This window comes from Botryllus schlosseri, chromosome 4 (genome assembly GCF_051294905.1).
Source record: "Botryllus schlosseri isolate E-star chromosome 4, Bs_hap1, whole genome shotgun sequence".
In the NCBI taxonomy this organism is placed as follows: Eukaryota; Metazoa; Chordata; class Ascidiacea; order Stolidobranchia; family Styelidae; genus Botryllus; species Botryllus schlosseri.
The window spans coordinates 19,982,431-20,008,895 of NC_137239.1; the positions used below are offsets into that span (position 1 = coordinate 19,982,431).

At 40.6% G+C, this 26,465-nt stretch overlaps 2 protein-coding genes and 1 long non-coding RNA gene across 3 annotated transcripts; 1 reads left to right on the forward strand and 2 right to left on the reverse strand.

Moving 5' to 3' along the window:
• Window positions 1-97: 97 nt before the first annotated feature.
• On the reverse strand, window positions 98-12,873 carry LOC145437306 (uncharacterized). The gene is made up of 5 exons (XM_080314504.1): window positions 8,972-12,873; window positions 7,065-7,109; window positions 6,927-6,998; window positions 4,367-4,527; window positions 98-1,730 (listed from the first exon to the last, which is right to left on the reverse strand). Exons 1-5 carry the CDS (start codon window positions 9,195-9,197, stop codon window positions 1,557-1,559), a joined length of 678 nt encoding a protein of 225 aa, XP_080170630.1. The 5' UTR covers window positions 9,198-12,873; the 3' UTR covers window positions 98-1,556.
• LOC145437307 (uncharacterized) lies at window positions 1,737-4,327 on the reverse strand. The gene is made up of 3 exons (XR_013914634.1): window positions 3,853-4,327; window positions 3,035-3,467; window positions 1,737-2,411 (listed from the first exon to the last, which is right to left on the reverse strand). It is a non-coding gene; the product is annotated as an uncharacterized LOC145437307 (long non-coding RNA).
• Window positions 12,874-21,809: 8,936 nt separating the features above from the next.
• Window positions 21,810-25,788, forward strand: LOC145437308 (cytosolic 5'-nucleotidase 1A-like). The gene has a single exon (XM_080314506.1). It carries the CDS (start codon window positions 22,379-22,381, stop codon window positions 23,486-23,488), a length of 1,110 nt encoding a protein of 369 aa, XP_080170632.1. The 5' UTR covers window positions 21,810-22,378; the 3' UTR covers window positions 23,489-25,788.
• The last annotated feature ends 677 nt before the right edge of the window (window positions 25,789-26,465 follow it).

Genomic DNA, 26,465 nt, shown 5'->3' on the forward strand with positions numbered 1-26,465 from the left:
GTACTTGACCTCTGTGGGAATGAGTCTCAATTACATTCTTACGTATAGCCTTACTCTCGTTTCCATGCGATTGCCTACAGACCTGCACCAATAACAGTTTCGGACGGTTATCTGCATTCATATATTTAAAGCTTCCAACCAACACAAACATATTTAAAAAAAATGAATCTTGCATTTATATTTGTACGTACAATGTGCAATCGTGCAGCTACCATAGAACTGACAACCGCCGTTGCGCGCCTTCAGTCGTCAACGCAAAGCGAGCTCAACAGTAAAGAAATCAGAGGTACTTTAGATTCGATTGAAGACATATATCAGTGCAATGCAAGCAACGTAATAGTATATACAAAATTGCCGCACTTCGTCAGTACAAGGAACGCAATGAACTTACAAAAAATATTATCGACCGCAGTAATTTACAAAGCAAGGCTTCCTCGCCTTTAAAATCTGAACAATAAATATAAAAATAGTTGTGCGGTTATTTTGGCACCTATCACATGAGTAAAGTCGATAATGGTAATTGTCGACAAACCAAACTATTCAGACCATATTCCTTTACGCTGTAGCACTTTAAGCCATGCATGCCACATACGCTCTCGTGAAGTAAGATTCAATCAACTATTCATCTGCTGCTAAGGTCATAAAGTACAAAGCATGCGTCCAAAGTAATATCGAGCTCGCCGTTGAAGTACGCGTGCCGTATTTGTACAGTAATGACCCAATAAATCGATATATGGATAGCATGGCTGATATCCATCCGTAATATTTTACTACATTGTGCATCAATTATACCTGCAATAGGATTAAGTCGATGCTTTCATTGTTATCTGGTTCAATCGATGACGTCACAATTCAGTCGACGAAACGCTTGATTGCTCGCCGACGCACATAATAATTAGCTATGCAATAAAAATGAGGAATACTTCGAAATCATCTGTTTCCATTTACGAGTGAGCAATTGAGCATATATAGCGCAATTCCAAACGGAAACATATTCTCAGTACCTACAAATGGCTTGATGATAGAAAAATCGAAATCGGACTTCGTATAAAATAAGAGGTTAAGACATGTTTGTGCAAAATTTTAGGTCCACACTGTAAATGTAAATGAACATCGCGTATTTCGCCGCTTTTCACCATAGCTTATACGGTATAAACCGGGCAAACACATTTTGTCTAAAAAACTGAAACTTTGAAGTAGAAGTAGTAGTCCAAAATAATAATCACTGTAGTAAATAGGCCTATTGCAAGTTGGTAAAATGCACTCGATTACTCCGTAAAAATCGAAGTACATCGTTTCTGACTATATCCGCCCATGAAAAGGGTATGAAAGAATAATTTGGTACGAGAAAAATGCCGATAGGCTGATTTGAGCCCTACGCTGTGGCGGCTATCTTGTGAATACATCTATTTTTGACCCTGGCAGTGTATTATACTATAGTCAACAGAAATCGCGCATGTCAGATACCAGCCGGGTAGATGGCGACAGGCCGGCGCCGATCATTCCGTACAAATGTAATCAGAGAACCGCGGAACACGGTGTGCTGATCGCTTCGGTTATCCGTGATTGTTTGGCTCCTGCCTTACGGAAACTTCGTTCTCTTCCCACGCGCGCAGCGATCCGTTAGTGTGACCGTTGCAACTTATTTCGGAGTTTCGCGATCGCGACCGGTGCGCGTGTCCGTTGGTCTGACCGGAAGACCGCGCTCCCTCGTTCGACATGGCCTTGTTCTGATTTGAAGAAACGGGGAATCAGTGAAAAGGAATTTTGTACATCGCATCCAACTAGGGTTGCATTTAAAACAAAAATCTATTTAAAACAAACATGTTTAAAACAAGGCCCTTGTTTAAAACATGTTTTTTATTGTTTTTTGGCAATGACGTCACAAATATTTAATGATGACGTCACAGTGGATTGACATTGGCAATTGCAAATGTAGGGTAAATATGGCTCCTTCGACGAAAAGGGCTTCCAATCACTGTCATAAACAGACAATGAATATCTTTAACCAGGACTATATCGTTTTGAAGCATTTTTACGGTCGGCGGTCATTATCATCAGAACACCCATTTCTTACCAATGATCTATATCTACGTGCAAAAACTGTTCAACCGACGACGATTTCAGGGGTTCCAGCAACCCCACATCGTATACGTCGACTATTTTGAGTGCAAATCGTCAGTATAGGCTCATACTACATATTTTTCGGACGTATTTACGCAATTATGGCGAAATTCGACAATGTTTGAAAAAAACATAATTTTTTTTTAAAAGGCATTTGTTTAAAATATTGTTCAAAACATGTATTAAACAAAGTGTTTTAAAACACCGTTTGTTTTAAATGCAACCCTATATCCAACGTATATTGCGCGGCATATCTCGATGAAGGCCTGGACGTACGTGCATTAGGGCTGTTCAAAAATAACTTTTTTCTACCGATTCAAGCCGGTCACCTCTCAAATCGTCAGGTTGCAGTAGAAAACCTTGCTCACCAAATTTCACTCGATTCCAACCAGTAAAGGCCTCCGCAGATCCAATTAAAAATTTTAATTTATTATGGAAAATTAAAAAAAAAAATTCCAAATTTTTCTGCCAACCCCATGAAATTGTTGAGCTGTCTTCAAAGACGCTGCAAAACAAATTTGAGTCAATTCCGACCAGAAGAAGCGGAGTTATGTGAGTTTTTCGTTGATAAATCGCGGATTATCCACCAATCAAGGATAATCCGAGAAATATCATCGAAAAACTCACATAACTCCGCTTCTACTGGTCGGAATTGACTCAAATTTGTTTTGCAGCGTCTTTGAAGACAGCTCAACAATTTCATGGGGTTGGCAGAAAAATTTGGAATTTTTTTTTTTAATTTTCCATAATAAATTAAAATTTTTAATTGGATCTGCGGAGGCCTTTACTGGTTGGAATCGAGTGAAATTTGGTGAGCAAGGTTTTTTACTGCAACCTGACGATTTGAGAGGTGACCGGCTTGAATCGGGAGAAAAAAGTTATTTTTGTACAGCCCTAACGTGCATGCGACGCTTTGACACGCAACAGCTGAGCATGTTGGTTAAAGTTAGGGTTTGTCATTGGGTCGCGAGTACTAAGTACTGAAATTATACGTTCCTTTACATGAGTTATGTTGTGAACGAGAATTACATAGTTTCAATGCTTTTTCCCAGTAAAAAAGCGTGAAACCGCAATTGGTGGTACACACGATCCACCTCAAATTCACGGCGCGCATTTTCACACAACATTTCAACATATTTTATGTGATAGCCAATATTCGCCGACTGATACTCGATTAAGAATCGAATCACGCAGATTCTCGATTTTGCCCAGCCTCAGAGTCTACTACAGTGAACTCACTTCCGCCCACCTCAGGACCCACCGTCAGGACAGTGTTAAGCATTTTAGGCTAAACCAGGTCAGGAAGCATTCTGCGATTTCCCAAGGAACAACCTCCGATTAATCTAGTGGTGCCCAACCTTTTTCGAATCATCGCCCACCTTTTCAAGCTCAACGCCGATCATCGCCCCCCAGATTTTGTGAACCGAAAAATCGGTATACAATCTGTAATCGTCGGCGGGTTGACTAAAAAAAAAGGTCAACTTTCCGGCTCGCTGTCGAATTTTACACTTTTGCAACTAAATTTCCGTGGATTGACTAAAAAAAAAGTCATTTCTCCGACTTGACTCCTATATAGCCGTTTTAACGCGTCATCGCCCCCTATCGCCCCCTTCGCTATTTTCGCCCCCTGTCGCCCCCTTTGGTCATTTTCGCCCCCCTATCGCCCCCTTCGTTATTTTCGCCCCCCTGGGCCGCCCAATCGCCCACGTTGGGAACCACTGGATTAACCTCTTAACTTAACTTAATTGAGTACTTTTCAGACCGTTTTATACTTCCACTTGCATGTCTTTGACACGTGACTTCTACTTGTATTTGAGTATAAAGCAACAATGATACCTCCACTTCTACTTGAGTTCCAACAATCACTCATTATTTTCCTAATGGTGTTGAAATGAGTTATCAATTTCCAATTGAGACCATGGTAGCGCTTTGCGAATCTAAGGCGTCAGCATCGAAAGTTCCAGCACTTGTACGGGTTGATATGAAAAGAGAGCATCGCGATAAGTCAGTATACATGGATTCCGCAACGGGGGAGAGAGAGTGTTGAAAGCTGTAACTGACCAATTTGCCGCATGGATGTCGAACACCATGAAATGAAAACAACTACAGCACGCAAACGCGGAGTTAGCCCAATCCTGTCGTTGATGTTGATATAGATATATTCAAATCACTTCACCATGCGTCTGCCTTCACTGTGGGACAAGCCATATCTAAAATGAATGGAAAACTGTAATCGGCTTACCTCGTTTGCCATCCCGATACGCGAAAACGTTCGTTTGTGCAGTTTACATATAACGTAAAACAGCAGCACTGATAGAATGAGGATAATCACGAACGCTGGTATGAGAGTTCCAAGAAGTATTTTTACTTCCCTCGAAGTCAATTCCTGGGATTCCTTCATATCTGCAATAGAAGGTTGCCCGTGTAATTCTGGTCAACCGCTTTTGAGAAAACACGCGCTTGTAATCTGTGTAATTAAAAGTGCGATTTGGTCGTTTTAGGGTAGACTGCGTTTCGATTCGCATTCCGGGACTCATAACAGATACAGCGCTTTCGAAAGTTATAGATGCAAGCAACATACCTGCGACAGTCGGACATAATCCGATGTATATGTACCGTTATCTGGCTGGCGGCATAAAATCCGCGATGCAGATAAGGACAGCGCGTGTGTACGTACACACAACCCTGACGTGAAATGGCCCGGGGGCGTAACTTTCATCTTAAGTTGTCATGTCGCGCGTCTATCAAAACGGGGCTTTATATTATTTCAGAACATCGATCGATCTGGTATCACGCTATTAGGCATTACGTCACAAAACTTACTGTGTGATGGCATACCTTATTTTAGGCCATGAAATAGAGGATCCTATTACGAACCGGTACTTAAATTTTGACTCGTGTTCAATAGGAAATATTTTGCAGAGATTTTTCCCGAACCGGACAGTCTGTGCGCGGGGTATATCTCGTCATACCAGCATGGCTGATTCGGCGTGTGATGCAACAGATCTAATCGGCGACCTAATCAATATAATTGATACAAAACTGATCCTACATCAATCTTGATCATTGTCGTTTCGTATTTACGCTACGACATCTACGGTCATTTTACATCTGATCTATATTTTTGAGCTACTGAGTTATTGCACGGCCCACTCTCGTTATAGACTTTGTAGGACACCACTTTGCGGATGAAATGACGAAGGAAAGCCTAGACAATCCTCCTTGCAGTCGGACACCCCGGCTAGACACCGATTGCAGCGATGCATATGTAGCGGTGCAACATACCATTATGCTACTCGCATCATATATTTGATTTATCAAGGCTGTTGAGTTCCACCTAATTCATGTAGGCCAGTGGTTCCCAACCTGTGGTACGCGTACCACTAGTGGTACGCGAGGGTCTTCCAGATGGTACGCGAGTATACATTCAGTTTTTTTTCGACCGAAGGAAGTTATTAGTTCAGTTGGGTTGATTTTTTGAATTTTTTTCACTACTGGCGAAAAAACAATGCCATGCATCTCATCAACCCGGGCTGATAATGCCTAGTTTAATAGAATTTGTTATTACTATGGCGATTTTGCCTTATAAAATTGAGCGTTACTATGGCGATTTTGCTTTATAAAATTGAGCGTTAAGTCATAAAGTTGTCAAAATTGTTTACAAAGTCAAAATTTTTTGGACCCCACCATTACGTTTGTATCGTAGATTTGATATTTTCCAGCTTGTAGCCCACTTTATAGGCCTCCCGTAGTAGGCGGCCCATTGTCTGCTCATCGTGGATCATAAACTGTTGAACGAAACAAATAGGTTTACAATTGATATGGTGTTATGCTCAACGTACCGCAATATCCTAACTGAAGCAAGACTGCTTGACATTGCATGGTTATTTTATCAAGAAGGACATGATGAAAAATTGTGATGCATGACAACATTGACAGTATGAAGCAACATGTTGTGTCACCAGCAGTGTACGCACAGCTTCAGTGTTGTCAGCCAACAACAACTGCTGTTAAACGGTATTTCTCCATTCTTGGCAAGCTACTTAGTAAGGACAAACACTTTCTACCCGAGAATGGAAGAAAGTATATTTCGTTGTACTACAACATATTTTAATTAACTCTACCATAATTCGTGGTGTAACTACCGGGCCAGATATCGTTAAAATAAAGTTTTTTCATGTCAAAATCTGTCAGTTTTAGGTCAAAAACGCTTTTTCGTAATGACAGACAGTCCCTACCAGAAATGAATATAAGTACCTCAGTACAATTTTAACATTATGTGCGAAAGCACCTAATTTGGTCAAAATCAAGTTTTTTTTAGGTCAAAATCCGCCGATTTTTAGGTAGAAAAATCGCCCTAGTTATTACACCTCACATAACTCAAATACGTGAGTATGACGTCATAAACGGTGAAAAGATTTTGACCGCCTACGGCGTGCGTACATTATGTTGGTGGTACGCGAGCACTGTATAAAACCTCGAAGTGGTACGTGAGTGGAAAAAGGTTGGGAACCACTGATGTAGGCCTACCGGTCTTATTGGAAAAGATTATTTGGTAATTGTGCGTAACACGCGTGAAGAATTGAAGCACAAAGCTCTGCGATTGAAACGTGATAGACCGGTGAAAGATAAGTGAACTATCCGTTGTTTTTAAGGTTAAGTCCTCGATTTTCTATCAATTCATGTTGTTACACGACACCGCGGTTCCCGCTACCCCACACGTTGTAAACACCGCCTGGTAAGGTATAATGAAGTAAAAAACATAGCAACATGATCGTACGCTTAAAAAAATAGGTCCTCACCTAAATCCAATCGTGTGGTATTAAAACTAGGTAATTGATGGTTTCCCATGTTGAAATGCGATGCGGTAATACCTGAAGAAAATACACATTTACGTAAAAGTCGATACCATTCGAGTAAACTGTTGAATGGAAAGTTACCCGAGTCATTGCCAGGCAATCGCTGAAAATGTCCTGTTGGTAAATCTGTAAAAGAGAGTGAGTTTATTATGAATAATGTGTATTCGTTCGGATTCCTTATCAAAAGCATCATCGAATGTGAACATGTTGATATGTGAGCCAGTACAAATTTTCTGATACCCCATCGGCGTTATGCAGCTTGAAAGGAATAGAAATAGGAATATCATGGAGTCTGAGAATTGGCGTCATAACACAAGACATAATATGGATGAGAACAGTTTTGCGAACGCGATAGGCTGGTCAAATGGTCAACTGACTACTCGAATGCTTGGGCGGGACGTCAAAATCCATCAACGTTCGTAATAGGTTAATAATACGCCCAGTCCAGTGATTTGCTTGGCGTATATACTCAAGACATTGCACAAGGCCTCGTGTAACTCGCCGTTGCTAGGTCTATTTAGGCGGTATGATAAATAAGCAGACGTTTCGTTGGGAATTGTGTATCGCTAATACGACATGAATATCTGTCGAGTCGTAAAAGTGTTTGCGGCGTGAGGTTTTGTAAGTCATTCGAGATAACCTAACGGTACGCTTGTCAAGTGTTTGGTAATTTGAATCCGTAGGCTTGTTGCTTTATTAGATTGAATACGGTGAATCATTGAGGTTCTCTACTCTACTATGGTGTAAATTAGTCTGTTCTGTAATGAATATTATTAATAATAATATACGTTTTAAGCAGAGAATAAACGCTGAGACATCGGAATATCGTTATAGATTAGCCTTAGAGCTTATAGACACACGTGTCTTGATCACGGTCATCGAATTGGTGCTCAACTGGATTTTATATGCTGTTTGCTGGTCAGTTTAATGGAAGTTAATCTAATTTTTAATAAAAGACTTACACAAAAATCTCCAAGAATTATATATATGCCGATATATTGCTCAGGACCATTTGAAAATATGCGCAATTTACGCATACACAATAACAGAAACTTTAATGAATAAATAAATGAAAAAATTCGTAGATTTTTATCACGTATATATTTGTCACCGGAAACAAATTTTTATATTTCATATCATATTTTTACAGGATCCATATTTCATAAGGTTAAACCACGCAGATGTTATCACGGCGTTCCTATGCATCGTATTTGAACGCTTTAGTAATAAATACCATCATGCAATCATTATATTGCCAGTGTCAGAACGGGAAAGAAAAATGAAATTGAAAAATAGGATCTTTTAGATTAACTGCCATCATCAGACGTCATAATAATTAACATAATACAGAGATAACCAAGCGCTTAAATACATCGACGTTGCTTATTGATCCTTTAATGTCGACTCTTGTAGACCAAAATGTTTGATTCTTGACTCACAAATATAAACAGGCTATATTGAACTGCTATTGTTAAGATTCGTAGGGAGTTTCGATAGCGACGGTCATCTTACGCATATTCGATGTTCTTACGCATTTTCCCTGAGCTGCCAACTTTTAACACGGCCTACTATTGTCCAAGGCTTTTGTAAGACACCGCTTACGCGAATCGGATGATGATTGATGATGGGGCCCCTAGAAAACCTCTAACTTCGATAGGGATCCTGTAGTCAACATGTATTGACCCAAAGCCAAAAACGCCGTTGTTGCAGCGATGGAATTTTGCACTCCGCTACTAGCCACGATCCATTTGGGTCTATGTGAACCTACATATATGCAATTATATGGCGCGAATATTTACCCTCGTCGCCGAGTTTATTATTTCATGTAACATGCATATGTAGCCTATAGTTTAAAATTTTAATCTTTGTCCTACAGCAGAGAAATTCGATCCCAGAGACTGTCCGTGGCGCACAAGGCCGGAAACAACGACAGGTACCACTTAAAACTCACGATAATAATACATATATGCATAAAACTAGGTATGTACCTGTAGCGAATGGAAAAACGTCATCGCCAGGCTCTTTCTGTGATATTCCTCTCCCACCCCCTGTGTCACCCTCTACAGGATTGAAAAAATCTCCGTAATTAGCAAAAACGTCCGGTTGGGTAGTCGCTAGGTCGTCTTCGGCGGCTTCAACTACATGGTGATCAGGCCTGTCGCTCTCGGTGTAGGAGATATTTGGTTTTAACGAATATACTGGAGTTGAGACCATCTTTTTCGACTTGTAATGCAGATAAACATGCAATAGACTAGTTAGCGCCTAATCATCTTTATGAAAAAAGATATGCTTAGCAACTCAAATCAATTCGCAACAGCAACAAATCGATATTATTGCTTTGGTAAATCCTCAGGCTTTCCGAATCGTAACGTACACGTACGTACACTCGTACACTCTCTAAAGCTAAATTGCAGATCTCAAAGGCTTATCATGTAAAAATATGTCACTCCAAAACGCCCGATAATTCGTTTTCACAATCTTAAACCTCGCTCGTTCACCGATTGCTTACTGTATATTTAATTGCTGGTTTTAGCCTAAACTCCCAGTAACAAGTTGCATTATCGGGATTCGAATGCCGGTTCAGTTACCATTGGCATGCCTTGAGGATGAATATATTCACCGCTAATTTGTCACAAATGAATGCAGCCGTCAAGTGACGAATAATTCTGTTTTATTATGATATCATAATCTGTTTTTTACGACGTCATCCGATTAAAAACACGTTGCCGGTGAGGTTTCCGGTGCCGCGAGATTATAAGATCCGTCCCCGTGTGGTTGTATACGTCGCATATAAGATCAAAACGCAACAACGCGCCCGCATGATGTTTCCGTATCTATTAATGCAGAATTTTGCAGCTGACAATGACTGTCAGTCAACGGTGGAGTTCCGGCAATTCGCCAAACCTCTTTGCACCATTGAACTCATTTCAATCTGGCTATATGTCTGAGTATATTTCGAAATATAGAACATTTTATTCTAATTTAATCAAACAAGTTCCAGCACCAGCAGTTTACACGAAAGTTGGCTCTCTCAGCTTCCCGGCGATGGACTATTGTTAGTTATAGGTTTGCACTTTGAACAAAAATCAATTGAAAACAAGCATGTGACGTTATATTGGATTGGCATCGACAATTCAAAATATAGGGTAAATATGGCTCCTTTTACGAAAAGGTTCCCGGCCCTGTCTTAAACGGACCAAAATTATCTTTAGCCAGGGCTACATCGTTACGCAGCATTTTTACTGTCGGCGGTCATCATCATCAAAATGTCCATTCCGTACCAATGATATATATCTTTATGTGTTTGATTTCGAAGACTACTCCAAGTCGTTACGACACCTCCCCATCTTTCATTGTGTCACATTCTTGCGGTGTATTGAAATGATGAAATTTTTAGCCATATGGGCATTTTAATTTTTGAACGGACGATCATTTCGAGGGTTCCCACCATTCCATATCGTAGACGTCGACTATGTCGGGTGCAAATCGTCCGTAGGCCAGTACTATAGTGTTTTTTCGTAAGTATTTACACAATGATGGCATATAATTAAAGTTAAAATACACATTTGTTTTAAATGTAACCCTACGTATAGTGCAGTTAGTCCAAACTCTACTATATATTTTGTGATGAGCGTTTGACATCATTATCATCGTTTAGCAATCATTTTACGTGTTTTCTGTTGCCTGTAACGTCTCTACGACGTCCTAATTTTTAGGCGAAAACTTTGGCTAGAGGGTGGCATAAAGAAATGTCCGAAGTATCTGAAGATGTCATTTATCAATTGAATATTGGAAAGTATAGGATTGTTATCATTGGAGCTCAAATAAGGTAACATTGAGCACTATCGAGTATTGCTACGTCATTTTTGTGAGGTTCCGATCCGTGGTTTTATATAGTCGAAAATCTCAACTTCCTCGACTGATCATATCAGTGCCAGTGTTTGCCATAAAATGGTGAGGTTTATATCGAGATCACAGCATAGCGGTTGAGCAAAATTTGTACCACAGAAGTTATCATTTTCACGGAAAAAAACAAATTCGAGTAATAATCAATAGTCGCGCCTCAGTCGTCGGGCTTGTCCTGTCCACATTCAAGTCAAAATACACACAGATTCTAGTGAATGACTATACTCTACTAGTCTGCGCTCGAGATAACTGGATCGTGGTCTGACATATCCTGTCCTCTATCACTGCGAAAGAAAGTGGAACATTGATTCCAGGGGCTCCCACTATAGACAATTTGTGGAATCAATTTTCGTATTCCCGCCTCAAACATCGATTCGAGTACACGACCGTACATTATTCCGTCTGAGGACGGGTCATTGTCTCCTGAACTCGCATTTATACCGTATCAAATGCGCAGAAAACCCCAATTGTGGAACATGCGGCACGCCAGAAACAGTATCACATTTTCCCAGGTCCAGCAGATATGTTTTGAAGCCATGGAAAGTGGTGACATATTTTATTTTTAGTCATCAGCATTTCAAATCTTGCTATCAGGCTGATCATATTTTTAGTTGAGCTGACATGTTTTTTAAATTATATGGACGATTAACGTGATAATACAACTACTTTTGAAACATACCTCTCGGGCCACGGGATGGCTACCCCTGTTCTAGACCAAGGTTGGTGTTTGATCGAAAGACTAGCACTAGACCAAGTCGTTTCGACTCTTTCCCGTCTATTCATCATTTTGCAAGCTTACGGTGATTTGAAAGGACGAAATAATAAATAAACCGACCTGAACTAAATCCTCAACGAAATTTTGCTAATTATGACCAGCGGTGGTCGCAGGTTATGTTTCATTATCCGTCGGGCACTCTGATGCTCAAGATGTTCAGTTGAACTGCCTCGGCGGCACTGCAACAATAATTCTAATCCTATGAACCTCTCGCGTTTTACCTTCAGGGATTTTTTCCGCGCTGCGAGAGGATCGAGAAATCGTATTTTACGCCCCGAAACTTGTTTGCTGACATCTAAATTCAATATTAGACTGTTCGTCTTGAAGTCGAGATTGCAGCGCTGAGTCGTATCAGCGGAACATCTCGTCTTCAGACGTTATCGACGAAAACTCAACAATGCCATGTTTACTCGTTGATGGCACTTCCGCACTAAAACCGCGGACAATTACGATATGCCCGATCACGACTATATAAACGAGCCTGTATATATTATATCAAATATCTTGAAGCCAAATTTTGCGGGAAGGAATCACCCAATGTGAATATCTCTCACCGATTAGATTTGACAACATCGAAGCCCTGTGCTATATATCTGAGTACGTAGTGTTCTTCGACAGAAGTAGCCTACCTAACATACTCAGTATTGTTGTTATTACTAATAACGATGGTATACAACTGGTGTAAGCCTGATATATTACCTGCCACTAAACTCTAGGACTTACAATTTATGCATGCTGCTCGTCATTCCCCTCACACTGAAATAATAACCAGTACGTCTGAACTTGATAGCTCTAAATATGACGTTGTCTCCAGCCACAGCGGGTGCTTGCGGTGAACTAAACGCGTGCGCCGTCACGAAACTTTCTATCCAATTTAAACCGCTGTGTTGTACTTGCGATGTTCTGCACTCTTTAATGTAATTTGACGATCTGTCTGACGTTCGCCCCGGGCTATGCCATTTTCATACAAGCAAGCCGAGAGATCAAATGCAGGTAGTCATCACTGACGCGGCCTGGACGGAAGGCTACAATTTAACCACTTCCAGAAAAGAATTCTCAAGGGGCTGTAGTAACGAAAAGTGCTCGAACGAAGTAACAAATAGAAAAATACCTCATTATAATTGGCCGATTTAAATTTCGACGATAGTCAAAACTTGCCTATGGGCTTATATCCGCGTCCTTATTATGGGCGGAATATTCATAGCGAGGAGTGATGATGATGCTCGAAATAATCGATTTTTATAAGCTTTACTTTATCCTGACGGTTCAATTTTCAAGTCTACATCCGCGAATTGCGTTAAGAATTTTCGAGAATTTTCGAATTTTCTAGCAAGTGGAATCTAAATTATTATTAATATTTGTGGCTATCATGAACCACTATAGTAAATGAACACTCAATAGCCCATGCGATTGCTATTGCTTATCTGATTTGTTTTTGGAGGTATATGTACGACGTAGGCTACGTACAATATAGATTCACATGCGTAACGAAATGAGATGATCAGTGGTTAATCATTGAACTAATTTCATCACTTGTGATGCCAAGATGAGCAATTCAAGTCTATAGCCTAATTTGCCCCGTGAAGAAATACGAATTTGTAAACGCATGCGTCTCACGAAACTATATTTTTTTCTTTCAGTTTGATCTGGCACACATAAGCAGATGTCGTCGATGACAAAGTACCTCTACTTTTTCGAAGTATACCCAAGTAGCTTTCTTCTCCTTGCTAGACCTACTCGAGTATCTGTAATTTTCCACTACTTCTACTTAGTAAAATTATGTGATTTACTTACTTACGTGTCGCTATTTACAGTTTGTCAAGTAGATGTATTTTGTGCTTCAAATAAGGAAGAGAGAGAGAGAGAGCGAGAGAGAGAGAGCGAGAGAGAGGGAGAGAGATAGAGAGATATAGAGAGATATAGAGAGAGAATAACCAATATATTTCCTCGGAAGTATCGGCCAATATAATTTATGTATGGGATGCGTGTTTCATGTACGCGCTTTCAGGCCCATATCACAGTTTCATCACAGTAAATCGAGCTCAATAAACGGTTTGGAATTATGCGAGCTGCGCTATTTTCAGCTGCCTTCCAAATCGCGCAAGCGGTAATAATGATGCAGCATCCGGTACAACTTATCGGTATCGTTTCTTGAATAAGGGCCTTGAAATACAAGGGAGAGCGCTATACATTCTCATTTTCTGAAAGAGCGACCTAAATACCATTTGAGTAGCGACAATTTCTCGCAGAGCTTTTGCAAATCCTTTAACAAACAATGGGCTCGCTCGCTGCTAACCTGCAAGAAAGTCGTGAAGTCCTAACCGTTTGGCATGAACATGGTTAAAGATTTACTGTTATACGTATGTGACCAATATGTTGGAAGTCATCACCTCCATCAGCTCTAACGGTAAATCTGCATGATCCCATGGGTAGAGAAGAGAGGATATAATTTGTAGTAATCTAGCCTATGCAAGTTTCAATTCGATTAACTAAATTCATTCATTACCATGAACAATTTTAGCGCTTGGTGCGATTGTATTTGCAGCATCCAATGAGTTACCTTCACGAGGATATCATAAGCTGTCCTACACTATAGGCTATTTCATATTTTGAGCTCCGAAGAGGAGCCTGGAGCTCTTAACGGATAACGGACGAGAAACGGCAATTAAAAAAAATTGCGGAAAATGTTATTGGATTGACTACAAAAAGGTCATTCTCCCAACCCGACTCCAGAAAGAACCGTTACGACCTTAAGTTGGTTTGTGATTGACCTGTTTTTATTTATTTTTTATTATTCAACCTTGCCGTCACTGGCGTCGAAATCCAGATTTCGCGTCTTCTATGCCATTTATAATTGTCCGTCTACAGTCGCTTGACTCTCAGAACTATACAAAAGGATGAGTTGCCAACAAGGAGTAGTCTACATTTTGGCGACCACGGATTCTTGAAAAAGGAGGGCAAATCCTCCTATTAAGCACTGGAGTTTTTTTTGGGGGGGGCGAGGCGCAGCGCCTCCTGGTCGAAGGGGCCCTCTCTTTGGTCGAGGCGCATTTTTCAAGGGTTATATGCCAATAGACGTAGAAATCCGTGTACCAATCAAGAAAGGCAATCATCAAATCTTTGCAATTGTTAGAAAAGCCCCATATCCTGATAATCATCAAACGTCTCTGCATGCGGCAGAGGTACTTACTTTTGATGTAGTCTATCCTTGCAACCATACAATAATAGATATGACCTAATCCAGTGCCTGGCTCAAACCGTGAGGTGGTGTGCTAGCTTATTACTAATGCCAGCCAATAGCTTTCCGGATTGGTGGGGTTTATTTATCATGCAGCAGCTGTGTCGCGCTGTTCTATTATTTCACGCTACATGCCATGCATCTTCAACACGAAGGCATAAGCTAAAGTTAATTGGGTCACTTTTTTATAATTTGACAATGTATGATAAAAGAAGGCTAAGGAGCTTGAGCAATTCCACATTTAGGCCTCCGTCAAAGCCTTGTTATAGTGTCATATACTCATCACGTAATTCACACACAGAAGCTGCGATTACATAGTTACAGTAACCCCCCCCCCCGAAAGTATCGCCCAAGCCCCCCCCCAATCGTAGGGCCACCACTGCTATAAGGAAAACGTATTGTAACTCTATGACTAGACTAGACTACGCTACATACCTATGTTTGACTAATAATAACGTTATTGAATAATGATTTACTTGATGTCACCGCCCGTAACAATATTATTAAACGGATCATGGTTCATAATAGTAATAATGAGCTATGTGCTTGGGGTCCGCGAAAAAAGTTTAAGAACTCCCGATCTACATATATATTTTTATAGCGATACTTCAAATCAGGAAGGGGTGCGGCAGTTAGGTCCTGACTGGCTACCAATTTATGTACGTGTACGTACAAGTGTATGTATTGTACACTGTACAGTTGTACACTGTAGTGTACAGCCATGGCCCGCAAATATCATTATTGGTACGTGTAGATTTTGAAGGTGTTTCATACCGAGATAGGTGACAATATTTATTGAGGCATATGTCGATGACGTCATCTAATACTGTGTCACCATAGTGTCCTATATGGTGTCGACACAAGCAAATCTCACGCCTCAGTGAAATTGTATCACGTCACAATTTCCATTTGGCTACAGGCAATTTGACGGTCATTTGTGACCGGCTTGCCGAGCATTAAATTTGGTAAAACGGATATCAATCGAAAGCTGACTCTGCACTGATTACGAAAATATAAATTTTATTCCGCTCGCGGCCCTGGAACCCCCACAATCAGCCTCTAATTTTTCATTGTTATGGAGATTGGCATTGAGACGCAACAATGCTGTCTGGCGAAACGAGAGACGCAACAATACTGTCTGGATCCTTTTTTGTTGAGTTATTCTCTCGTTTCGCTAGACAGCATTGTTGCGTCCCGATGCCAATCTCCATAACAATGAAAAATTAGAGGCTGATTGTGGGGGTTCCAGGGCCGCAAGCGGAATGAAATTTATATTTTCGTAATCAGTGCAGACTCAGCTTTCGATTGATATCCGTTTTACCAAATTTAATGCTCGGCAAGCCGGTCAAAAATGACCGTCAAATTACCTGTAGCCAAATGGAAATTGTGACGTGATACAATTTCACTGAGGCGTGAGATTTGCTTGTGTCGACACCATATAGGACACTATGGTGTCACCATTACTGTGCTATATGGTGTCGACACAAGCAAATCTCACGGCTCAGTGAAATTGATTCACGTAACAATTTCCATTTGGCTACAGGAAATTTGACGGTCATTTTTGACCGGCTTGCCGAGCATTAAATTTGGTAAAACGGGTATCAATCGAAAGCTGACTCTGCACTGATTACGAAAATATAAATTTCATTCCGCTCGCGGCCCTGGAACTCCCACAATCAGCCTCGAATATTTCATTGTTATTGAGATTGGCATTGGGACGCAACAATGCTGTCTGGCGAAACGAGAGAATAGCTCAAGAGCACACGTACGCACACGTACATAAATTGGTAGCCAGCCAGGACCTAACTGCCTAACTATGGTGTCACCATAGTGTCCTATATGGTGTCGACACAAGCAAATCGCACGGTTTAGTGAAATTGTATCACGTCACAGTTTCCATTTGGCTACAGGCAATTTGACGGTGATTTTTGAGCGACTTGCCGAGCATTAAATTTGACGAATCGGGTATCAATCGAAAGCTGACTCTGCACTGATTACGAAAATATAAATTTTATTCCGCTCGCGGCCCTGGAGCCCCCGCAATCAGCCCCCAATTATCCATTGTCGAGTAGATTGGCAGTGTGACGCAACAATGATGTCTGGCGAAACGAGAGACTAGCTCAAGAGCAAGGATGCGGCCGAGCGACGAGAGTGGGATCAGCTGACGTCGCGGCAATAGCGATGTGCAAACGCGCCACAGAGAAACGATGCGCTGTTGATACTTTTTCTATGCGTTTCGGTACAAGCGAGCACACACCAGCGTTTCCTTGACTTGTAAGGGTAAAACTGCGTCCACAGAATGTATTAGGGCCCTACCAATTTTCGCGCAATATCCTTCAGCTGATAAAGATATGTAGGCTACGTCTAAGTAGTCTACATTGGATATGTCAGATTATTATGATATCGATTGCCTTAGCCCGCTTGTTGCGTAGGGCTCCAGAGACACGTCGCGCTGTTGATGGCGGGTGTCGATACTTTCTATAGTCGCTTTTATGGTTAAGTGTGAGCAAGGAGCATTGAGCATGAGCAATGAGCATACATTACAAGCTTTTATTTGATCCGTATGGGTAGAACTTGGTCCGCGAATGCAGCAGGTAAAATGTTGATTGTTGAATAAAGTTTAACAGCAGGAGTGTCGAATTAAACTGGTATCGCTGTCCGGATTCAATCCGTTACTAGAAAGCTTGCGGGCCATACCTGCCAAATGATTCCAAAATGTTACCACCAAATTCATACCTGTTTTTCACTGGAATATATCTGATATCACTATAAACGTTGACGTTGGAATTTGGTTTAGCATTTTTCAATCACCAAATAGTTTTTTTGAATGCCGGGGACCTTTTGCGTCAAAAGTAATACAGTGGTATCACAGATATTTGAATTATATTCATTCTGTAGCCTGTATATATATTGCTAATGTAACCTACGTAAAACGGATTTGCAGTATTTTTTTTCGCATCGGTGAATAACTGAATGTCCATTGTCCATCCGGCCCAACAGAGTTTGCACTTTTTCGCCTTCTCGGAATTTGGCAAGGTCACCGACGTGGTGCTTATGGGGACTAGAGTGAAAACTCAACACTGTAGTTGTATTACTACAATATGATATATTTACATTATCTAAATTTGCTGTCTTGAGTGAATCTTATTACTTGAAAGTATATTTTTCTTACTAGAAATATCTCTAACAGCTGAAGGATTGCGCGAAAATTGGTAGAAACCAAATACATTCTGTGGACCCAGTTCTACCATTACAAGTCAAGGAAAGGCTGGTTTGTGCTCGCTTTTAGCGAAGCGCATAGAAAAAGTATCAACAGCGCCACGCATCTCTGGAGCCCTACGCAACAAGCGGGCTAAGGCAATCGATATCATAATAATCTGACATATCCATTGTAGACTACTTAGTCGTAGCCTACATATCTCTATCAGCTGAAGGATATTGCGCGAAAATTGGTAGGGCCCTAATACATTCCGTGGACCCAGTTCTACCCTTACAAGTCAAGGAAAGGCCGGTGTGTGCTCGCTTGTACCGAAACGCATAGAAAAAGTATCAACAGCGCAGCGTTTTCTCTGTGGCGCGGTTGCACATCGCTGTTGCCGCGACGTCAGCTGATCCCTCTCTCGCCGCTCGGCTGCATCCTTGCTCTTGAGCTAGTCTCTCGTTTCGCCAGACATCATTGTTGCGTCACACTGCCAATCTACTCGACAATGAATAATTTGGGGCTGATTGTGGGGGTTCCAGGGCCATGAGTGGAATAAAAATTATATTTTCGCAAGCAGTACAGCGTCAGCTTTCGATTGATACGCGATTCATCAAATTTAATGCTCGGCAAGTCGGTCAAAAACCCCCGTCAAATTGCCTGTAGCCAAATGGAAACTGTGACGTGATACAATTTCACTGAACCGTGCGATTTGCTTGTGTCGACACCATATAGGACACTATGGTGTCACTATAGAGGATGTAGGATGGAGTGCTAACCCATTGTTCGCTGTTCAGAATGGTCACGCTTGACTTAGGCTTCTCACTACTATATTATTTACTGTTTATGTCAGGTACGCAGAGTTTGTTTGGCGATCCAGTTGTTAGTATTTAGCGAATGTAGGTGTTGAAAGTTGGCGTTAGTTTATAATTGGGGATTTGCCATGTAATATTTGTTACAGCAGACCACCTTTTTTCTACTATCTATGGCAGGGGAGTCAAGGTAATGGCGAGTTTGCCGTACCGGTACAAACATCCTGTCAAAGTTTTATTGGTAGAATAACTGCATTAACATAATGATACTTGCCACAATGACAAATTGTGAAACTGCATTTGGAGCAATTTACGTATATCGAATCTCGCCTACAGATAATAAGTTCATAAAAATGCCGGCAAGTAATTAATTGCGCAATCTCCGGATGTTGCTATTCTCGAAGCTACTTTTGGATCGTTGGTAAGAGCTCTGTGTGTTAATACCATATGCCAACTCATGGTGAACATTTTGCACAGCGGTTATCGGGCAGTTATTCTAGAAATCCGGATATCTCACAAGTCACAAGTTCGATTTTCTATCAGTACTTGTGTCAGCGAAAGGCCATAAAGAGACCGAAGCAGGGCAATACAACAATTATGCTCATTCTTCATTCAACCCATGTACAAGTGTCTGTCATGATCCTCTGCCTAAATCCTAGAAGTCCGACTGAAATGGCATGGGTAATTTTCTTTTTGATTTTTTCCACTTGTATTATTCATGTGTGTATCAATTGTATGTGTTTACTTTCGTTGAAGGTCTGAGAATTATCCAAGTAATTAGTTACGAAAAGTAGATTTGGTCGAGAAGTTGCAAAATTTCATCAGGAAATTGTAGGTGGCTGCGTTACAGATTGCTAGGTACATCTTTGCGTCAATCACAAAAATACTCATGACATTAATATTAGGTGCCGTTTTTACAAATTTGCTCAGTAGGCGAAACCTACATGAGTACTCCAAATAAACAGATGTAGGCCTACTTCGTTACTGAACACCTTGTGTGTGCTATTCGGTGAATCGTGCAAATCGTTCGTTCTGATGTAGAAGTAGTGATTTTCAAGTTAGTTTAAAAGTAGGTACTCTAGGCCTAGTTTTGTATAGGAAACTGTCCAGTAGTAGAAGTAGTCTAAAAAAATATAACCCCATAAGGATGTAGGGGGGGGTCTACTTGGAGTATAAGTATAAGTACTTCTATACTAGCAAACTCCAGAAGTACATGCTGTACACTGCTAAAAGGATCAGTTTTGAAATGTTTTGTCGTCTCTGTCATGTTTTGTTCAACTTGCTGTTTTGTTTAATGTTTGAAATATACCATTCTTCCATTTAACCGTGTTTGCTTATATAGGCCTATACCTGTTGTTGTTGAAATGGGTTTCCGGCTATGATATTGATGGATGAGTATTGATAGAACAAAATTAAGTTCAGCTTATTAACACTGTTATCAATCAATATGCCACACAACAAGATTGTGATAAAATGAAGAGATCAGGCACCTACCTCGATCGGCCTAGACTATGTGAGGATGATGAGGTATGTACATTGCACAGCAATTTGCACACTGAACTCACACACTAATAACGGGATAGCATAAAGGACAAACGGCTAAAAGAGGCATGCGACGAAGGATGTGGTCGCGAAATGAGATTGCGGTTAATAATCTCGGGCGCTTACTAGTATTTAGGCCTACGAATTAGAAGAGTCAGGAGTGGTTGTCGATCTGTAATCTGCGAGGCACTAGGGATTTGAAATACTGACAGCGTAGTCATTCGCGTGCTGTTGAAAGCATGCGGTATGGCGGTAGGGCCGACGAAGTTCCTCAGAGAAGACGTGTCGAAGGCGATAGGTTACGTTAATCACACCAGAGACATGGATTGTAGCTATAGGTATAGCGCTTTATGACCCGCTAAGGACTGAGGTTAATTTATGTATCCAATTTAGTCGTATAATATTTTTCATCAAATGATGAGCGAGCAACAAGTTCCGTGAATAACCTACAACGAAAGAGGATAAACGTGAATAGGGCTGTGGATTCAATATTTAAAAGCCCGATACCACTGCGTTCGATGCGTCACAATACGATCGTGAGAAGCCTAAGTCGAGCGTGACCATTCTGAAGGCATTTACGTCTGCCAACTATTCGCCGAACTATTTACGTATTATACTGTAACTAATATGTGTTTTGATGTTTCCTATACATCATATGATGCTTTTTAATGATGCCTGTGCTGCTAACTCTTTGTAATGAAGCTTTTCGAGTAAACAATCAAAAGTTACTATCGATGATGCGGATGAATACATAAACACAGTTTTGAGAGTTGACACTCCATCCTACAGTCTCTATAGTGTCACACAACGATCAGAAAGTAAATTTCGTTGTCGAAGTCGTGAGACCGGCCTAATCAGTCAACCATAACAATATTTCAAAAGTACACTTGCATCTGTTTATTTAGCTCACTCTCAGTGATCTACATCTACGTTCTGCTATATATTACTAATCTATTATTATATTATTATATTATATTATATTACTAATCTATAGTTCTACCAAAGTCACTCAACTATGTTGCGTGTTGCGTGCATAGTTGAGTGACTTTGCGTTCTACTATAGATTACTAACCTACACCCGTGTTTAGTATTTACGTTTACTTGTGTGTTTGTGAATCGGTAAACGGTATAATGGCTGAGGCTAATCCACTGAACTTGACGATGTGCTAGGGTTAGCTGTTAGAGTTAATGCAGATGATAAGGCCACGTTATGTTTAGTTAAGGTTAGGGGGCAGGTTAGTTTGCGTAAGCGATAAACGTAAGGCTATAACCTGTGTTACGGTTTGCGTTCAGTTTAATCGTGAGCGACCGCTGACTTATGGTCTTGTGCCTCGTTGCCCCACCAAATGCCAAGTGTTATTCTCTGCGAATTTCTCAACGCATCCACCTACTTAATGATTGGTAATGCAGTAACATCTCTGTTCGCTGCGATTCTTCCCCCACACGACCCACCCAATTCTCCCCGTACCCTCATCACGATTCACGATTCTAGGAGGTGCAGGAAAAGGGATACGGAGAACTGTAGAGACGTTTGCATGTTACTTTACATGCCATACACAGAAAACCCTTTTTACAATACACCATGCATACACCGCCAGAGTCACTCTGGCAGATTGGAAGATCTGACTGCAGATCATGGAGGAAATGACTACCATGGTCATAACACTTCCAAACACACTGCATGTATTGAAAAATTGCAAGGAGTTTGATGTGCTAGTGTTGTATATAGTCTGCTAACCTATAGAACTTCAATATTTCATAGTGTGTACATTCGTCATCTTGAATCGTTGATATATAAACCCACATTTTGGGGTTGCTATATCGATGCACACTTGCAATAATGTTGCTGACGTTTTCGTCCCATCTATTTTAAATGTTGGCCATAGTATGAAGCATTGAACCCATTCCCTCTAACAATTCATTATGTCAAAAAGAAGCAAGTCCTCGAAGACTAACACCCCGATATCCAAAGAGCAAACCAAGAAAGCCGATGATGAGTCTGGCGATCATTCAGTTTCTCTAGATCTGGAATCTGATTTGAATGAACTAAGCCAAGGCAGCGTAGAGAAAATCCAGAAATGGCCGATACCAAAACCGAAAGACGCCGTAATGGTATGCGTGTCGTCCCGAGCTCTTTTCAATATGGAAGCAGAGAGGAAAATTTATAACGAAGAAGGACTCAAAGTCTACATGGAGCACATGATGAAACACGAGGACGAACCGTTAAAACCTGGAAGCGCATTTCCGTTTGTACGTGCTCTAAACTTTGTTAATGAGAAATTACTGGAAATGGATCCTAATGAAAAAAATCTCTTTGACGTTGTGTTGATGAGCAACAATCACGCTCAAGTGGGGATTGCCCTTATAAATTCAATCAACCATCACGATCTCACTGTGGAGAGAATATGTTTAACCGCAGGAAAGAGTGTCATGGGCTATCTGAAGGCGTACGACACTGACTTGTACCTTTCAGCAGACGGTGAGAGTGTTGTTGCCGCCTTGAACGAAGGAATTGCGTCAGCAGTTGTGTCGCCTACTAGTGACTCTAAGAGTAAGTGCACCCAACTCAGAGTAGCATTCGATGGTGATGCGGTGCTCTTTTCTGACGAAGCCGAGATTATTGCAAAGACGAGCGGTTTGGACGAGTTTTTCCTTCACGAATCAAAAAAGGCAGACGTTCCGCTTGACGCTGGCCCTCTGCGAAGATTCGCAGCTATATTAGGTAACGTGAAACACAAATTTCACTCGAACGGAATCATCGAAGATTGCCCCATTAGAACCTATTTAGTGACGGCCCGAAGCGGCGCAAGTTCTGGTTTGAGAGCTCTGAGAACGTTGCGCGGATGGGGTTTGGATATCGACGAAGCGCTTTTCTTGGCCGGGGCGCCAAAGGGTCCGATCTTGCAGAAGATACAGCCGCACATCTTTTTCGATGATCAGAAAAAGAACGTCGAAAGCGGATTAGAACATGGGGTACCGTCTGCTCACGTGCCCTATGGAATAGCGCAAACGCACAAGAAAACTAAGACTTGATACGTTGTAGATACGGTTGCAATTATACCTCAAATGTTACATGAGGTGAACAAAGTAGTGAAAATTGGTTACTTGAGCAGAAGTAGCAGCTTAAATTTTGACTCAATTACAACTAACAGCAGCGATTTTCAAGATATGCCAAAAATACTTCCAGGGATCGCATACTTTCAGGACTTATTGGGAGGTGAATACTTTTGAAATTGCGAGGTCCATGTTCGCGACTGACGCAAATTGACAAATAAATAACAGTGCAATTTTGATAAATATACTCTGTTTCTATCATGGTCCATTTTTTTTACAATTTATATAATATAGTCATTATGGATGTTTAGAAATGACTATTTTTTCAAATTCTACCGAGTACTGACTACTTGATAAAATTGTTACGTTACCTAAAAAGACGCAGCACACCAATTTTGGTACGATTCCAACTTATAGAGGCATTGCTAGCTATAAAGAGAACAAAGTTTTGAATTTATTTGATAAAAATGAATATAAATTTTTTTTTGGCTACCCCCTACCCCATGAAATTGTTAGATTGTCTGACAAAAAGATGCAATACAAATTTGGCTCAATTCCAACCAGTACAAGTGGAGTTATTGCAGTACAAAATTTTGGATTTGGAAAAAATACTATTGACAGTGGCAAACAATGTCCCCGCTAAGCTACGCGCGTGCGCGGCCGCGCACAGGAAAGCCTTTTTTTAGTCGTCACGCGCTGTTATCCAAGGGAACGCGCAGTGAGTTGGTGAGTGCACGCAGACTTGTGGAAAATTAGAGGGAACGTTGGTGACAAGTTCCTTAATAATTTATTATAGTTCTACCCACTGTAAATACTATGATTTAAAATATCAAATTTGAAATATCAATAAGTTTGCTTGTACTGGTTGCCATAGAGCCAATTTGCATAATCTTTTCAGACAATATGACAATTCCATGGGATAGCCAGAAAAATAGGAAAAATTCTAAATATTTTTTTTCAAGTAAATTCAAAACTTTTTCTCTTATGGCAAAGCCAGTATAGCTTGAAATTGAGCCATAATTGGGGCACAGCGATTTTTCAGGTAAACCAACCATTTTATCAAATAGCCTGTAAAATTTGAATAAAAAACTTATTTTTGAACAGCCCCAATGTCATGCAAACATAGCCCAATAGTATGTCATAGTGCACAAAATGCAACGTGTAAAAAGTTGGTCATTTTACCTGAAAAACCTCAAGTTGTAGTTAAAGCTGTCTACAAACATAACCAATTGAGAAGGTTGTGCAGGCGGACAAAACTTGCTTGAGTAAGCCACTCCAAAAAGTTCTTTGTTACCGGCTACATTTGACGATAATTATGATCATCCATGGCAGTAGTAGCAACTAACATTAGTGGATAGTCCATGCCTGAAAATAAAAGACGGGCAAATATGATTCTTAACTTTTTAATGTTATTAATATTGCACAGTTTTTCAAATTCTGCCTTAGAATTCTTTCATGTTCAGTGTCTCAGGTTGCAAAACATTCATTGTCGGTTTTACTCATTTGCATTATTTTCGGAATTCTTTGACGTCCCAGTATGAAATGTAATAGTTGTACACAACCCATAAATATTGAGAAGTAGTAGGCCGCTCCACACGCGTGACAATCATATTTCCTGATTAATCAGATTTATTTGATACTTAGTATCCCTCAAAATCCTGGCTTGACGAGCGTTTTTCTTACTATTGCAACCATTATTCAGCAATCAACATGTATGCTGTACTTAACTGTTCACAACATTGCCTGGGATTAGTATTAGCAGTAACATCTTAGTTCTGTTTAGCAGATACATATCAATTTTAGCAATCATACATTGTAGAGACTATATTGATGAGGCTTTGAGCCTAATTACATACTTCCATTATTACATCACAACAACAATTTCTTTCTATGTTTCGAATTTGGTTAACATTATTTACTGTTGTTGGCTCATGATGAGAGTCAGTCGAAAAGCTTCGTTGGGAATAAATTTGGCAATATGAATATATTGTTTGCTGCTATAATCATATCCATATTGCACATGTTTAACAACTTCTTAATCACGAAACGGACTATACTTTGTCGAGCCAGCACCATATGTACTGTTACGTTTTCTTAGTGCGCAAGTAGACTGAATGCAGCAAGTCAAGTGCTTTTATTTTAGACTACTGTTTACCTGAACAGATATACCAAGAATATATATCTACATTATTGGGATGTCATTTTTGACTGAGTTTCTATTAGCTTTCATTCAGCCCACCGGGCGTTTGGCAATACAGAATTGCAGAGAAGAGTGTAAATCGAACTTTTATAGCGGTATAGTGCGGCATTAGCCACAGAGATACATCATGAGTTTTGAAAGTTGTAGTGGCGAGAGGATACTGGAGACTCGTGGTGTAAACGTTTCGTATATGTAACTCTGGGCGTTAGGGTGCCATGCCAACGATGTCCCGCTGTGATGATTCACGGCGAGCGCATAATTTACGACTTATGTCACTGCTACAAATGACTAGGGCTGGACACAATCGAGTACCTGTGTGGTTCGATGCCGATAAGACTAGGTTATTGCGACTTTAAATGTTCGAATTGTACCTCTTATGCAATTCTGAAGAAAATAATTGAAGTAGGCTAGCACATTTTGTGTTTCTTGACCATACCTAAGGCATACTGCTTGGCCACGATGCTGCGGTTAGATCACTATTTCACAGAAATGTAGTCTCACCGCGAACTTGCATGCTGCAAATATTTGCGCTACAACGGAGCTGGTCAAAGTAGTCAAGAAGGATGTAGAAATGGAAGTAGCGACGCAGAATTCTACTCCAGTGCGAGTAAAAGTAGCGCTTTTTGAAGCAGCCCAAAACTACTTCACGTAGAAGACTACTTAAGTAAGTATAAGTAGTGTTGAAAAGTATTCTGAAATACGCTATCATGGACCGTCAAAACCCCGTAGTGACATGTGCGGACGGGACAAAGATCT